The following is a 15306-nucleotide window of genomic DNA, read 5'->3' on the forward strand; positions in this document are numbered from 1 at the left end:
TCTAATGAAGCACTTTATCAAGCTCGCTCGACGTATTATTTATTATTTAACGGTAGTTCTAGTCCAGTAGGATTATGTCAATATATAGCATAGGATCTGACAAAATGATTCATGCGATGCTTATTAATCAATTCCGCAGTCTCCACTAACATCTATTAATTTCCAGTGGAGGAGGAGAAGGGAAAATCAAGCTATTTAACCTCTATGTGTTTAATACATATTTGTGGTAAAATATTACAGAAAACTGTGGTACATTTAGATGTTAAAATAATATATATTTATCCAGGAAGTGAAGTTAAAACACATTTATTTCCCCCCGACAAGATTTGTTTGTGGAAAAGCAAAGAAGGGCGTGACTGATAGATGAGGCGACGTCGCTCCCGCCGTGACTAATCTGAGGGCTTGTCTTTAAGTCTTTGACGCGAGGACACATTTTTCATTAGATATCTGATCGCCGATCTTAAATCTGCCAAGACAAAAGAAAAACAAGGCCGAAAAAAGCACAGAGAGAGAGAGGGAGTGAAAAAAAGAGAGGTGTTTGTCTGCAAGGAAGGTGATGTGAGGAAAGGGAGGGGCAAATTGACTGTTTACACCGAGAGGGACCTTGAACGTCCATGACAAGCTTCATTCCTGTTTTCACTTTCAAATCACCTTATCCCACTTCTTCTCTCTTTTTTTTTTGGGATGCTGTCCAGAAAAAAAAAAAAAAAACCGAGGCCATAATTTCCATCCAATTTGCTCCCTCGCTCTGCGTGAACACTGACAGATTGTCATATTTTGGCCACGCTCCCAGTGGAGAGCTGGGAGAGGCAGGAGGGCAGATAAACGGCTATTACCATTCACACCGCCTCATTACTGAGCATTTAGACCCGAGAGCGGCAAAGCAAAGACTCCACGCGGAGAGCGCTCGTGCTGCCGGCCGCGCCCGCACCAGGAGCTCTGCATCACGTGGACGTGTGATTGACAACTGACGCTTAGCGCCACCATCGGCTTCACAAAAACAAGTATAACACCATGAAATCATGAAAATCGATGTGAACTGCCTTGATGTGCATCGTAAGAGAAAACATAGGTACGCCTACCGTCATGAAACCGTCCAGCAGGCCCGAGTCCGGTTTAGGCGGAGCTTGTAGCCGCTCCATCGACCACTTCTCAATGATTGACGTCACCTGAGAGTTTTCCGTGTTGAGGATGCGGAACCCGGTCATGTTGACTCCGCTGAAACGATACGGCTCGACGTCCACGGCAAAAAGATCCTGGAAGCGTGAAGATGAAAGTTGAGATGTGTTTGAGTTGCGATGTATACGACGATATGTATGAATGATGTATAAGGGCCACGAGATTAAACCTCAACTTGTCGAGATTAAACTCCAAATTTCGAGAATAAAGTTGGAAAATCACGTCGAGATTATCTTGCCATTGTTGAGATAATCTCAACGTTATACCTCAACGTTCTTCTCAAAATTTCGAGTTCAACTAGATTAACTTAGCTTACCCTAATTCCCAATGCTAGCAATGCTAGCTCATCCTGAAATCGACAGCTTTTTTGGCATAAACTTGTTATTAGCATTGATGGCACTGGAAAAAACACAATAAAAAGCCACAATCCCCTGGAAACTTTGCTTTCAACATCTCGGCAAACACTTTTCACTCCGTTACCCAAACTGTGGCCAAACCAAGTGGATAATCCAACAAAAACAACTCAACTTCACAAGAGAAATTATCCACGAAATCTCAATCACGACGTAACAGAAGCAGATGAAGAATGAAAGAACATGAGTGAGCCTCAGAAGGGTGTCCACACTGCCTCCCTCATTTAGACGGGTACAAAACAGAACCAGCCAAAACATGCGTTTCCCACTCCATTACACTAGGTGGTGATATGCCCAATTTCAAGGTATTACTGTAGTATTAGGCATTTTACGGTACAGTAGACCTGGTGCCTCACCGACCAAAACAACTTAAGCTGGCGATCAGTTGGCACCAAGCATTGAGAGCCATTCCGTGTCTATATTTAATCATTTTTGCAGGCAGAGCATGAATTTGGTCTCCTGGTCAGTTAAAGAAAGGCACAGATTTGGAGTTTAGATATTGTCCAAATCAATTATCTTCTAATGCCATCTTGTTTCATATTTTACAACTCATAAAACCGCCTAAAATCACCCGGCAACGGCTGACGACGCAAAAGTTGTCCATTACCCGTTTTTTAAAAAATAATTGCAGTTGAAGGAATTTCAGGGGTTATTTTATTATCGCACGCTGAGGCAGTAGCGCCGATCAAGGCGAGGCTTTCAAGGTTACTGGCGGTGCTTTTTGGTGGACTGCCATCTATCACGCAGAAGCGAAAAAGGACGACCCAATTGTCTTGCATACATCGCGTCTGGCAGATGTCTCTGGACACAACAACACAGTTGATGGAGCAACAGCATCTGATGGACACAGAATGGGGCGGGGGAGGGGGGAGCTGCCTTCCATGGTCAATGATTGGGCACGGATGGCTTGGTACCAGTATAGAGCAGTTTTTTTGGCCAGCGCAGTGGCCTCCGACCTGCCAAACCCTGGCCGATCTTAAAGTAGGCACGTTTCCACCTCGAAAAGCAGCAACAGCAGCAGCCATCATCACTGTTCTCTTTCCTTTCCCAATGACATGCCTGCTGTCACCGACTCCCCTTTCATCCGGTTCTTACGTGAATGCACTCAGGATATGGCGGCACGTCTTGAGCACAGGTGAATGTCTTTTTCAGGTCACTTTTCTCCCCACCCTTCAGCCTTTTTTGCAATTGTGCGCCAAACAACACAGCCGTGCCATTTGTTTGTTAGAACTATAATGGACCAAATGAGTGACAGTCTCATCTGCTCGGGGGGCTATTATCTGAGCTCTCAAGTCTCCTATTTTCTGTGCTCGGCGAAGATGTGCTGCTTTTCCTGCCGGAGCGTGGCAATCTTTGTAGTGGCTAGATCAAAGAACTTTTTTGGAGAACTTCAATCGCTGCAAGAGTCAGAATAAAATATGTCCAACTGCTTTTGTTTCCTACACTCAGAGATGTGGATAGCACCGGCGAGGGGGAGCAAAGGTTGGTTTGAAAATAAGCAGATGTCAAACTTCCCACCACACAAACGCGTACTTGAAATGCAAATGGTGTTATTTATTATCAACTACATGACAGCGAGGAAGCTTTTCAAGTTTGGTTCTGTAGCTCAGGAAAATAATGACTTTCTTTGGCTGCCTCTTGGCTGAGTTATATTTAATTTTCTTCCCAGAGAGGAAAACACTGCTATCAGACACTCGGGGTAGATGGATGAGGGAAAAAACAGGTTTGTACAAGAACAAACTTTGAAAACTGGTTAAACCACGTACAGTACATTTGTTTTCAAGCTAACAGAGCAGTGGAAATAACACTATAATCACCAACTTCTACTTACCAGGGTAGTAAAAATGTAATGGTAGTACTCCGTCATCATACCCATGGCGAGCGCCTATGGGGAGGAAAGAACAGTGGGCAGCTGTAAATCGAAGATTAGTAGCTTAACGATCGTGTACTCGTTCATTTTAATTCTTCATTTAACTTTTATTTAATTTAGTCGCTCTGCTGTTACGTCCCTGGTTGGGGAAGGCATACAGAGATTATATATAAAATACATGAGGAGTTATATAAAACTTCTCCTCCAATCCCTAAAGGAGAAAGTTTTTTTTTTAATACCTGTTCTTAAAAACGGGGGAGTTTTAAAATAGATACTTTTCACAAATATTATGTGTTGTTTATACTGATATAATTCTGTTTATTTCACATCTCTTTCTCAAAGTGATAAAAAAGATAAAAAAAAAAAACACCATATAAATCTTCAAAGAAACTTGTTATTGTCTCAGTCGGGGCTTTTTATAGTTAAGAATGCGCGCGCGGTCACAGCGAGAAAAGAAAATGTCGGAAATATATCACACGCTGCAATTTTCGGCCAGGATTTTATCAGCGGATGCTGCCTGCGACTTGTGCAGTTGACACGCCATATTTTTTATTGTTGTTGTTATTGTTGTGGTGCCAACCAAGTATTCATCATCAATAAATAATCATTCTTGTTTCTGCCGTAGACGTACAGCTGCACAGAGAGACGGTGCGGCAATACTCGTGAGGAGACTTCCATTCAATAAGAACCCCCACAGTTCTCATAAATAAATGAATTTAACATGCCCGTGAACAGAATTAGACTTTCTAATTAAAAAAAAAACAAAACCTTTATTGCGCAATGGAGTGCATTTATTATGATGGGTCAGTAGTAGAGATCTAATATTCCGCCGCGAGATTAAAGACGCACGCGCTGAGCAGAAACTAGGTATCTGAATCATTCGGATCATTGCTTAAAGAGAGAGAGAGAGCAATAAAGGGAACACATATAAGCTTATTGTTTTAGCACGTATGCATAATGGATGAAGTGTGAGCCTATGGACCGAGTCTATGATTCTATTAGGGGGATTTATGTTAATTCTGGGAACGGCAGTGAATTCATTTTTAATCGAATTCACAAAATTGCAATTATTGTTCACTGATGTAGCGTAATGTTCCGTCAACTTCTCCACATTAAGTATTGAACTTAAGGCTAAAGAGTGTTGAAAATGGCTGCAACTATTAATAATAATAATCATCATAATAAATAGTAGTATTATATATGCCCCATTTTATCTTATGTACATTGATAGGCAATATTCACCTTGTTGACAAAGATGTATACCGTTAATAAATTCATGATTTTGTATGATTGATCGCTGTGAAAATTCAAGGATAGAATGAAGACACTTCTATTTATAATGTTTTCTTTGTGCACAAGCCAAAAAACAAACAAAGAATCAGTCAAATAATCTAAAAAATCTCCAAACTGATTAACTCCATCTATTGATGCTCATAAATGAATGTGTACCTGCTTTAGGATCCAGGCGGCCATCTCATGTCCACAGTCAAAGATGATGTGGAACTCCTTCGCCTTCTTCATCTCCTTCAGAAGCGGCTTGGCGTCCTTGGTCTCCGTGGACAGCTGTCGAATCTTCAAACGGATGTTGTATCGCGACGGCGCCTTGATCAGCTCCTGCAGTCGGATGAGACCTGCGGACAAAGCGGACACACACACACACACACACACTGTATAGAAACCCCTGAATTTTTAAAGACGGAGCAACGTGCTGTGTTTGATCTTCAGCCATTTTGAGGTAACTCATGGTTTTGCTGAAGAGGCCACAAAAAAACAAACAACATTTTTTTTTCCCTCAGCAGAAAAAGGGCTCATGTGCATGCCATCCTAATCCACCGTGTATTGATCTTCCCACTCATTCCTGGCAAGAAAACAGACTGCCACAGACCTTTCAAGAGAGTTTCACACCATGGCGGCACTTTGCATCACAAAACAGGAAAGAAAACTACATTTACACCATCTATACTCTCAAAATCTCACATCCAGCAGCACTGAATAGGTTAAATTTAACCCTGATGGAATGCCGTGGTCAATCCAGTGTCTCCTGTCTCTCACACACTCTTCAGATTCACTCTCCACCCCCCCGGGGGAGTGCGAAAGCCGCCGCCACCGCCGTCGCATACCGAGCTACAATCTTCACCTTTCATTTTCTCGACCACACGCTCAGGTACAAAGCTCTCCGGCGAGATGCCGGCGATGAGATTACAATGAGTTTCTCTGCCTCGGTAAAGAACTCCAGAGTTCAGGGATGAAAGAGGCTGGATTGATGGGAGAGATGATTACTTGTCATGGCTATAAAAATGGCTGGAGCGGGGCGAGAATAGTTTGAGAGAGAAGTGGAGAGAAGATTTTTTTTTTTTTTTTTTTTTTTTCATTGATGGAACCACTTTAAGGTGGCTCAGCCTATTTTTTATTTTTGAAATGAAGTGCTGTGTGAGCGGTTTAATGGCGTTACTGTGGCGGGGTTGGGTCTCCCTGAGGCCTGTAGAGAGATTGGTGTGAAATAGGAACATGCAGGCCTTGTTGTGAAAAGCACTATTGTTAGATGGACTGCCGAAACCTCCTCCAGCTTTTCTCAGGTAATCCCGATAGATCCCTATACTCTGGGTCATGTCTGCAGCTTCCTGTTTTTGAACGTGCATGCTGACACTTTGGGGGGTGGGGGGGGGGTGTGTGTTAAGCAAAAAGAAAAAAGGGAGCTGTCAAGGGAGCTCAACGTTTGGGTAAGATTGTCAGAGTAGATGTTTGTGGACTCTGGCTAATGCCTTTAGACTTTCCCCCTGGATCGTCTAACGGCTGTGTGTGAATATTTTATCCCCTCCGATAGTTTTTCCTGCCAGCCGTCAGATAGGCTCCAATCAGCTGCGCGGAGCCCTGGAGCATGAAGCTGTGTGATTACAGCCTGGGACTGGGTGGCAGCGGCGGTGGTGGTGGTGAAGGAGGGAGGAAGTGTGGCTATGCAGCTGTCACACTTTCCAGGGGGCGTCAGGTGTGTTGCGAGCAGAAAAAAACGCTCCACAGAGGAGGCCCGAGCTGCCTCTATCTGACAGAGAGATAGGCAAGAGGTCACCTTTTGGCAATCTCGCCGGGGCGGTTTGTTTAGGAGAATGAGGGTGTTAACATACCGAGCTCCAAGGCATGAAGTGAGGAGAGATCAAGGAGATGAGTCAGAATAATGTGGCAAGTGGGACGAGTCATGGCGATATCATCCAAGGTTAATGCTAGCGTGCTGCAAGGACTGGCTGTTTACTGGAATGCATGCAACAGCTGTAAAAGTAGACACATGAGGGGGAGGAAAGTAGTAAAAACTAATATTTTCAACAGTAAATTGCTAAAAACAGTGGGCGAAAATATCCATTTAGGAGCACATTTTAGGACGTCAACAAGACAATGTACATTTTCTCATTTTAAACCTTCTCTCTGGACTCGGTCTAATTTACTGACATTAAGTTGTCGACAGCGTCAAAGCCAAATCGCTCATAAAAATTTCGAGAACGCATTTGAATTAGTGACCGGAAAAAGACGTGCTAAAGTAACGCTAAACTGAGGCAGACATACGCAGGAACACAGGTACGCTGGTTATTTGTAGCGCTGCTCTTTTCGTTTAATAAACAGACTGCTCCAGTTCCACTGTAGGTGCGCTAACGGCGCTAAAAGAGCTAATGCAGCTAATGGAGCTAAATGCTAAACGTGCCTGGACTCCGGGGGACCGTAACTATGTTCCCCGATTTGTCATAGGACCCTTGTTTTAAAAAAGGTCCTATGTTCCCCACTGTTGCTAGTCGAGGAACAAACCGGGGAATATCTGACCTTTTTTTTGGGAAAAACGGGGAACATAGGACCCGGGGAACAACACACTTTTTCCAGTCACTCGTCATGGAAACGCTCAGTGTGCTAACGTTGGCACCTTGCCCAGCACTAATTTGAATATTTACACACCGCGCGCTCGGTTAAAATACGACGTGTCTTTTTAAAATGCATATTAGGAGCCACTCTGCAAAGTCACGGGACAAACAGACAGATTTGATAGCCCACCCTCGGAGATCAAGTGTCTCTGTGTTATTAATGGCTGTTGTCAGCGCCCACATATGACAATTCTGCATGGCATTAATCTGAAGAGACACTGGGTCACTCTGGGTAATGTGTTTTTTTTTTAAATTTTGTTTTTTTTGTTCCTGTGCTGTTGCTCACTCTCCTGGAAGACTGACACGGGCAGCACCTGCGAGGACTGCGAGGGACAGTAAGCTATTGATTTCTGAATTAACTTGGCAGGTTACAAAGCACTCAGTGAACTCTGGGCAGCAGCAGCTACTTTTTCGGAGCTCACCTGGTATCTTTTTTTTTTTCTGGACAGTTTTGGGGGTGTATCGACAGCATCACATTCATCATCGCAAAAAAAGAAGAAACACATGCACACGCACGCGTGACCGAAAGATAAAGACAGACACCATCTGTACCTGTACCTGTGCTGTCGTCGTAAACGACAGTGACCGTCCTCCACTTGAAGAAGTGCACCAGGTCGAGGATGGCTCGGCTGAGGGAGGAGAAGTCCGGGTACAGGCTGACATAGTACGAGTCCCGGTTGTCCGACACTTGGTGTTTCCACTTGGTCTGGACGTGGGGGACCCCCAGAGCGTTGCAGATGGACTGGACCGCATTTGCCGACGAGCTGTGCGAGGGGCCAAAGATGGCCGCCACTCCGAGGGAAAGCTGATCACATGCTGGGAAAGAAGCAAGAGAGACAGGTTATAGATATAACTTTATATATAGTGGTTTGGCTCATGTTCCTCTATTTTCTCTTCCTCACGTCCACCTGTACTAAATGTGTTTCGTACTGAAATGTCAGTCTATCACCACCACACAGTGATTCTGAAGCTCACTCAGATGGACCGTCATTTTCTTGGTCTCCTCTCTTACCAAGGTCCTTCTCCCATGATTGCGGGGGGCTCTAGTTTCTAGTTTGGACCAGACCAATTGTTCCACACTTCTTCTTACATGTAAGAATCAAAGAGGCCACTTTTCTCTTGAGAACCTTAAAAGTGAAAAGAATCTTCTTGTTTTCCCCCCACCTCAGATCCGTGTGTGGCGACACGATCCTGTCACTACATCTACACTTCCATCAACCTCAAGGCTTGCTATCAACAGATCTGTGCCTTTTCCAAATCATTCATTCATCCATCTTATACTACTTTATCCTCCACATGAGGGTTGAAATAGGGCAAAAAGCGGGGTAACAACCATCCACTCTCACGGTCAATTTAGAGCGTCCAATTTGCCTAATCTGCATGTTTTTGGACTGTGGGAGGAAACCGGAGAAAATCCTTCACCACAGGTAAACTCCAGTGAAGGTGTAGGAACTTCTCAAACACCATTAAAAGAAATGGGATGAAACTGAACTCAAGTGAAAATACCATAGAAAATAATGTGAATACTTATGTCAATGTGATATTTCTGAATTGTGTATTGTGTATCTCACAAATTTTAATAAAGGGACAGGCACTTATGAATACATTTCTTAATTTGTCCTTAAACTTGATACATAATGTCAAACACTAGAGATGGGAATCGGTATCGGTCAGTAGCTTAAAATGTAAAATCTGACAAACTCCAAAATGCAAAGGCTGTAAAAATGTAAATAAACATCAGCAAAAGCATTTTAGCTGAGTCATAATGGTTCATAAATGGTCTAAAATGACTGTATCGGACTGTTTCGTAGAGTTTGTGATATCAGTAAAGTGGTATCGTCCCATTCATATCAATACATGGGCAATGATATCACAAAGCTTTTTTAGAGATTTAGACAGTTTTCCTTATTCTTAATCAGCTGTGACTGATGACCAGCATGTCATTTCCTTCCACACGTGTTGCCTCACCTTTCCTGGACGCCTCAAAGCTGTCAAAGATGTTTATTCTCTGTATGTCATAGGTCAGCGTCGTGTTGGGGAGCAAGGTGCGGTTCCTGTTGATTGTGTTCAAGGCAAACTTAAAGGCGAGTTCCTCCGCTCCAGAAGGTCCACTCTCAATGGATTCAAATATTCCTCCTGTGAAAGTCGAGAGAGAGAGAGTGAGAAAAATATCAGCAGAGAACAAAAACCAAACAGCTTAGCCATTTCCGCCTCCCTGTAATTGAAATAGATTTGTTAACACGAGTGGCATTCACGTAAAATGATTGATACGATGCAGGTAATTGAAGCTCGCTCGGTGCTATCGTCTCCAACTCTGCGGTTATTTGTACTTCTACACAGAGCTCAGTCACGCGTCGACATGAAACAGATCTCAGGGCGTTTTAGACGCGAGCTGATTTGCATTCCGTTGGCAGTCGCCTGTGTAATTATGGGCAATTAGTTGCGTGGGGAGGCGAGTGCAGGGGTGGCTGCCCTTCTTTGACTCCCTCACTCAGCCTTGACAGAAAAGGTTCAACTCTTCAATTTTGCCCAATTGATTTTAGCGATTCTCAAACAGGAGCACGGGGAACAAAGCTATTAGGGCACCAAACACGCAAAAAAAACGGGTAGAAAAGGAGAAAGGGGATCCAATCGAATCGGAAAAGCGAAATTGGAACAAGACGGAATTGCCTGATATTTGTATTCTCTTGAATAACAATCTTGGGCCACCTCCACTGATTGATTTATAACATTACTTCATTTTGTGAGGTGTTTATTGTCTCAGTCAATAGTTTCAGGTCTTCGTCTGTACATCATGGTGTCCATTTTTGTAAATTACGGTCCGTAATGGTAAATTCAATTTCGGAGCTAAAACTTCCCATCACCGATACCTGCGCAGTACAGAATACCAGGTCCTTTGTGTACTGTGTATTGTGTATAGTGTCTAGCCTGAACGTGCACCTTCCTGCAACACCCGCAGGGAGTCGGCCCCCCGATGCCTACAGTAAACAAAAAGGTGTGAAACCACTGTCTGAAAAGGTAGAGTCTTTGTCTATTGGAGGAATGCAAAAGGGAAGTTGCTCAGGTATAAATGTGGAGTGTACACTTTCAAGTGGATCACTCCTGTGAAGATTGACCTTTTCCTTGCAACGAAAATAAAACCTTGTCAGCCGGCAGAAGTTCTCTATTTCATTCTTCAGCAGAGTGAAACATACAAACTGTGTAATAGTCAAGAATATATCCCATTAATACCTAACCCCTTTTTTTTTTGGTTTATTTAACCATAAAAGAGCCCATTTTTCCAGAATAACTTTTCATATCTGGCAGTTATTTACACTTTAGGGCATGTTAAAACAGCGTATTAACAATTTACAATGAAGAAAAACACTGTACACAGACACCAGATTTTCTTTACATTTGTCAAAATGTCCAAAAACAGGACAAAAAAGAAAGAAAGAAAGAAAGAAAGAAAGAAAGAAAGAAAGAAAGAAAGAAAGAAAGAAAGAAAGAGCTATGTGCAGGCATATTCCCCACTTCTCCCACCTCCTGGTAACAAAGATGGCTGATTTGTTGGCTTCCTGCAACAGCGTGAGTGTTAAAATAGTGTATTAACAACTACGGTAAAACGTTAAGCTCATCCATAGCAAAGTCACTCTTAAAGAAGGCCTGATTACCATTTCTGCATCATAGTTCACCGTCGTTGTTATTGCTCCGTGCAAACGCCTCGCAGTGCTCATTAATTTTAAAAGCCTCAACACACAAAAACAAAAAAACAAAACAAATACATACTCTGTTGCGCCGCCGCCGCCGCCGCCAGAGCCAGACAATATAATTACCACTGCAAAGTAAGACGGTGTCAACTTAAAATGGCTCCCTTTAGACTTGTCATTTAGTCTGAGACAAATAAAAACGTTTAAAAGCTCCAGATGGTCCTCTCGGTGTGGCTCGGAATCCTAATCAAAAGGGAAGAACGCCGACGTTCAATTTGACCGACTACAAATGCTCAAGATGATGGTGTCAAAAATTGACTCAGATCTGATAATCTCCCTCCAGAAGGACACATGAGTAAATTTAATTGCAGACTAATGTGGACATATTGCAGTTTCATTCAAAGTCACATGCTCTGCTTTTTTTTTTTTTTTTTATGTGTCACAAAGTAAATGCATTTTTTGTTTCATCTCATTTACAAGGCGGTCTCCCAGGACATATCCTATTTTAGAGAGGAAATGAGGACAGCGATGACAAAGCGTTTTTACACATCCATCATTAGAATTGCATTAAGCTGTGGGCCACACACAGTCTGTCAGAGTCTGTGCCACGTAATGGAAGTGGAAGCATATACAAACCAGGGTTATTATAGGTAACGGAAAACTAAGTCTAAAACTAAAACTAGCAGTGAAAAAAAATCATTTAGCTAACCAAAACTAAATACAGACCATTTGAAGTTTTACCTTTCATTCACCTGTTAAAGAATTAAATTAAAGGATTTGATTCAATTCGATAATCCATATTTGGTGTAGAGCTATATGGAATTAGACCATATCACATATATGGATATAGTTCCTTAAGGAGCTTTGATTTCAAAAAAGGCACTCCTGTTATACAGTTTACATTTCATTATATGAACAGCTGAGGATTTATTCATGAACCAGGTGAAGAAACCTGTTTATTATTTATTCACTTGATTTTCCAACTGTTCACTGAAATAGCCGGTTTCAATAAAACTAATAGTGCCCTGTCATATTTGGCTTTGACTTTGACCGAACATTTCGAAATGTGTTGGAATATGTTGGTTTGATATACATCCAGACGACCGTTGAGCTTTGAACACTAATGTCAGAAAATAACTGACGATTTATGAAAGCAGCTAGCTAATTAGCTAACTAGCTAGCTAGCGGCTATTTGCCGAGTGCTTCGAGAGAGAGAGAACGCAACAGGCAACACAACAGCTGGATCCGCCGGCATTTTTCCTGAATGAAAATAGTAGCAGGCTCCACTGGTGGAATAGTCAACATGTGACGTAGGTTAGCACGTTCGCTACGCTAATTTGCATATAGTGTTGTCCCAATTCCATAGGAGGGGAATTTACGGTTGAGGCACTCCAAGGCAAGTGGAAATTATAAGGGGTAGAAATGGGACGGGGCCTAAGACTAAATTAAGACGAAACTGAAACTAGTCAATTCCTCAAAATAAAAACTAGAGGAAAACTTCTTAATCAGTTGTTGAATTAACGAAAACTAAACAAAAATAAAAACTAAGGAAAATGTCAAAACTATAATAACCTTGATACAAACAGCCGTAAACTTTAACGCCGCTGTGTTTGGACAGCACCTCTGAGGATGGACCCCGAAATCCTGAGAAAGCTTTGCCGAAAATCAAACTTAAAAGAGCGCTGGATGAAGGGAGGAAAGGCGGGGGAAAGAGATGAAAGAGAGCTGTCAGAGCTGAAAACTCTGACGAGACGAGTTCACGAGTCCGCGCACGGCTCTCCTATCCATCCGTCCTCCGAGGACACGGAGTTGGGTTTGAAAGTCCAAAAGTGAGAAGGAAGAAGAAGAAGAAAAAAGAAAAGTTAAAGTAAAGCCTGTTTATTGATTCAATTACAGCAAAGCAAGGGGAAAAAGTGAGACCGAGAAGAGAAAGAGAAGGATGGCTTTGCAGTAATAGACTTGGCAGCTATAAATAGCAGCAGGGAATGACAGAGGAATAAGTGCAGGAGGGCAAAGAAGATGTCATTAAGTGAGGAGGGGCGGTGTGAGCTTTATCACTGTCACGATGATGCAGTTATATACTGTATAACAGTTATATGTTGTCTTAACTTTATTTACTTTAATTCTTACACAGGTGAAAGTTAAATATAAAAAAAAAAGGTTTCAGTGGGAGTTACGCACAACAGAAGTGCTACATTAACCCAGCGATGAACACCTGAAGAATCGGCGTTAAAAGATGATAAGAATCATGTCAGTCTGGCCCGATAAATCATTATTGTGCTATTGCTATACCCTGAGGGAGCAGACACTGCTCCACTGGCCCTGTTCAACCACTCTGAAAAGAGAGGGAGGGAGGAGGAGGGAGCATGAGAATATTAAGTTAAGTTCATTGGATTTATTTGGCTCGGACATGCAGCCTTTTTTCTTAAAAAAAAAAGAAGGAATTGTACGTCTCCGAGGAGCAGAGACGTTATAACATGAAGTGGTTCAAAGGAGATTTGAGACATCAAATTACCGCCGTGTGTCATATAATAAGGCCGATATAGCCCCGTGTTTAACCGGAGTTGGCAACAGACGCTGGTGCACTGTTGTTATTATTATTATTCCTTTGTTAGCCAGGAGGACACAGATGAATAATAATTATATTATATTTCTTTCCATTCACACAGTTTATCACGTGGATTTGTAAAACACACGGAAAACACTTTATAATAAGTAAACACTGTTAGCATTAGTTGAGCATTAAGAAATATTGAATTCATCTTTTTTATATATATATATATATATATATATATAATAATAAAAAAAACATATATATATTAATAATAATAAAAAAAATATTAGTAGTAAACACTGTTTTACTCGTGTCCTGAGGTGTTCTATTAAAGCGTCTAAAGAGCGTGTAATAAATGATGAATTAAATATTTATTAATGCTTAATTAACACTAATAGTGTGTACTTATTATAAAGTGATACCAAACAGACTTTTATCCTGAAAAAAAGTCTCCATTTCAAATAAACACGGCTGACAACGTGATCGCTGAACAATGACTTTGGCATTTTTGTGCCACTGAAACTGGACTGGGGGGAAAAAACACACATGCACCCATTATTATCGGATGTAACGTAAAGTCGCCGATCGTCCGATCGCAGGTGCGTGAGTTACAGCTGAGATAATCAGTGTCTGTGTGTGTGTGTGTGAATTATGGAGCTGCCATCTTTGGGACTGGTGTGAATTATGGTGCGAATGAAAGCTCTAAGTGAGTTATGAGGGGAGATAATCACCCTGACGAAGAAAGCTGGTCACAGTGTGTGTGTGTGAGAGAGAGATAGAGAGTTAAAACCAGAGAGTGTGACATGTGTGGGAGGGTGTGAGTCTTCTAAAAACGTAAAAACACGTGACTTGTGATTAAGTTAACGTGAAATCAGTTCCACGGAAACACGGGAAAACGTCTCATTTAAAAGTGTAACACACACATGAAGAAGAAGGAGAAGGAGGAGGAGGAGGAGGAGAACTATGAATGGATCGACTTGTAGTCGTCCCTCTCTGCTCAAGGATGCTCTTGCACAATGGGAGACGGGGGTTGCCATGGCGACTCGTCTAACGCTATGGCTGAAAGGCATCGGGCGGTTTTCTGGAATCAGAAACGAGTGATTGGTGGAGGGAGAGTGTTGTTGTGGTGGTGGTGGTGCGGACGGCCTGTCTCTGTGACTAATGACTTGCAGTGGAGCTGCAGGACGGCAGCGGGCCATTTGCCCGGGACGGTTGTCACGGCAACCGGCAGGACAAACTCGTCGCTAGGGCGAGCACAGCTCAGGTATGCACGCGTGGACTCACTCCACCCACCACACCCTGACCCGCTTCGGTCTCCCTCCCCCCCGTCTTTCAGCAGCAGGAGGAGGAGGAGTGATGGAAAACGCTCCGTAAATATCCCAGAAAATTCTCAGCGGGAGCGCTCCCATGACACGTTTGGCAGTGACTGGGACATGATGCATGAAGGCCTGCTGAGACTTTGCCACCGCTGGTCATTAATCTGACGCTCCCCTTGCAGTAGATTGACCTTCCCATGCTGCACAAGGGCCAATATCTCCCTCTTTCTCTCTCTCTCTCTCTCTCTCTGTCCCTGAAGAACAGGGCAACAGGACACACGAGCTGTGCAGCTCATGCATGCATCGACAGGACCAGATATCGCACATCAAATAAGACTCATCATCAGTGTAGTCGCTACAGATCTATGGTGAGAGATCAACTG

The 15306-nt window shown here is 42.7% G+C and overlaps 1 protein-coding gene across 2 annotated transcripts in view; it reads right to left on the reverse strand.

The window, feature by feature from the left end:
* LOC310934931 (glutamate receptor ionotropic, kainate 2-like) overlaps positions 1 to 15306 on the reverse strand; it is a gene marked incomplete at both ends in the record, with an annotated part of 71361 nt that overhangs the window by 38069 nt on the left and 17986 nt on the right. Inside the window, 5 exons of one of the 2 annotated variants that reach the window (XM_083898736.1) lie at positions 1083 to 1256; positions 3424 to 3477; positions 4912 to 5093; positions 7923 to 8180; positions 9333 to 9500. In XM_083898736.1, coding sequence (XP_083754862.1) covers positions 1083 to 1256; positions 3424 to 3477; positions 4912 to 5093; positions 7923 to 8180; positions 9333 to 9500 — 836 coding nt within the window. Of the gene's footprint in view, positions 1 to 1082; positions 1257 to 3423; positions 3478 to 4911; positions 5094 to 7916; positions 8181 to 9332; positions 9501 to 15306 lie in introns of both variants that reach the window. The other variant, XM_083898735.1, reaches the window with a different exon arrangement.

The sequence above is a fragment of the Microchirus variegatus genome (assembly GCF_963457635.1).
Source record: "Microchirus variegatus genome assembly, chromosome: 12".
Taxonomy (NCBI): domain Eukaryota; kingdom Metazoa; phylum Chordata; class Actinopteri; order Pleuronectiformes; family Soleidae; genus Microchirus; species Microchirus variegatus.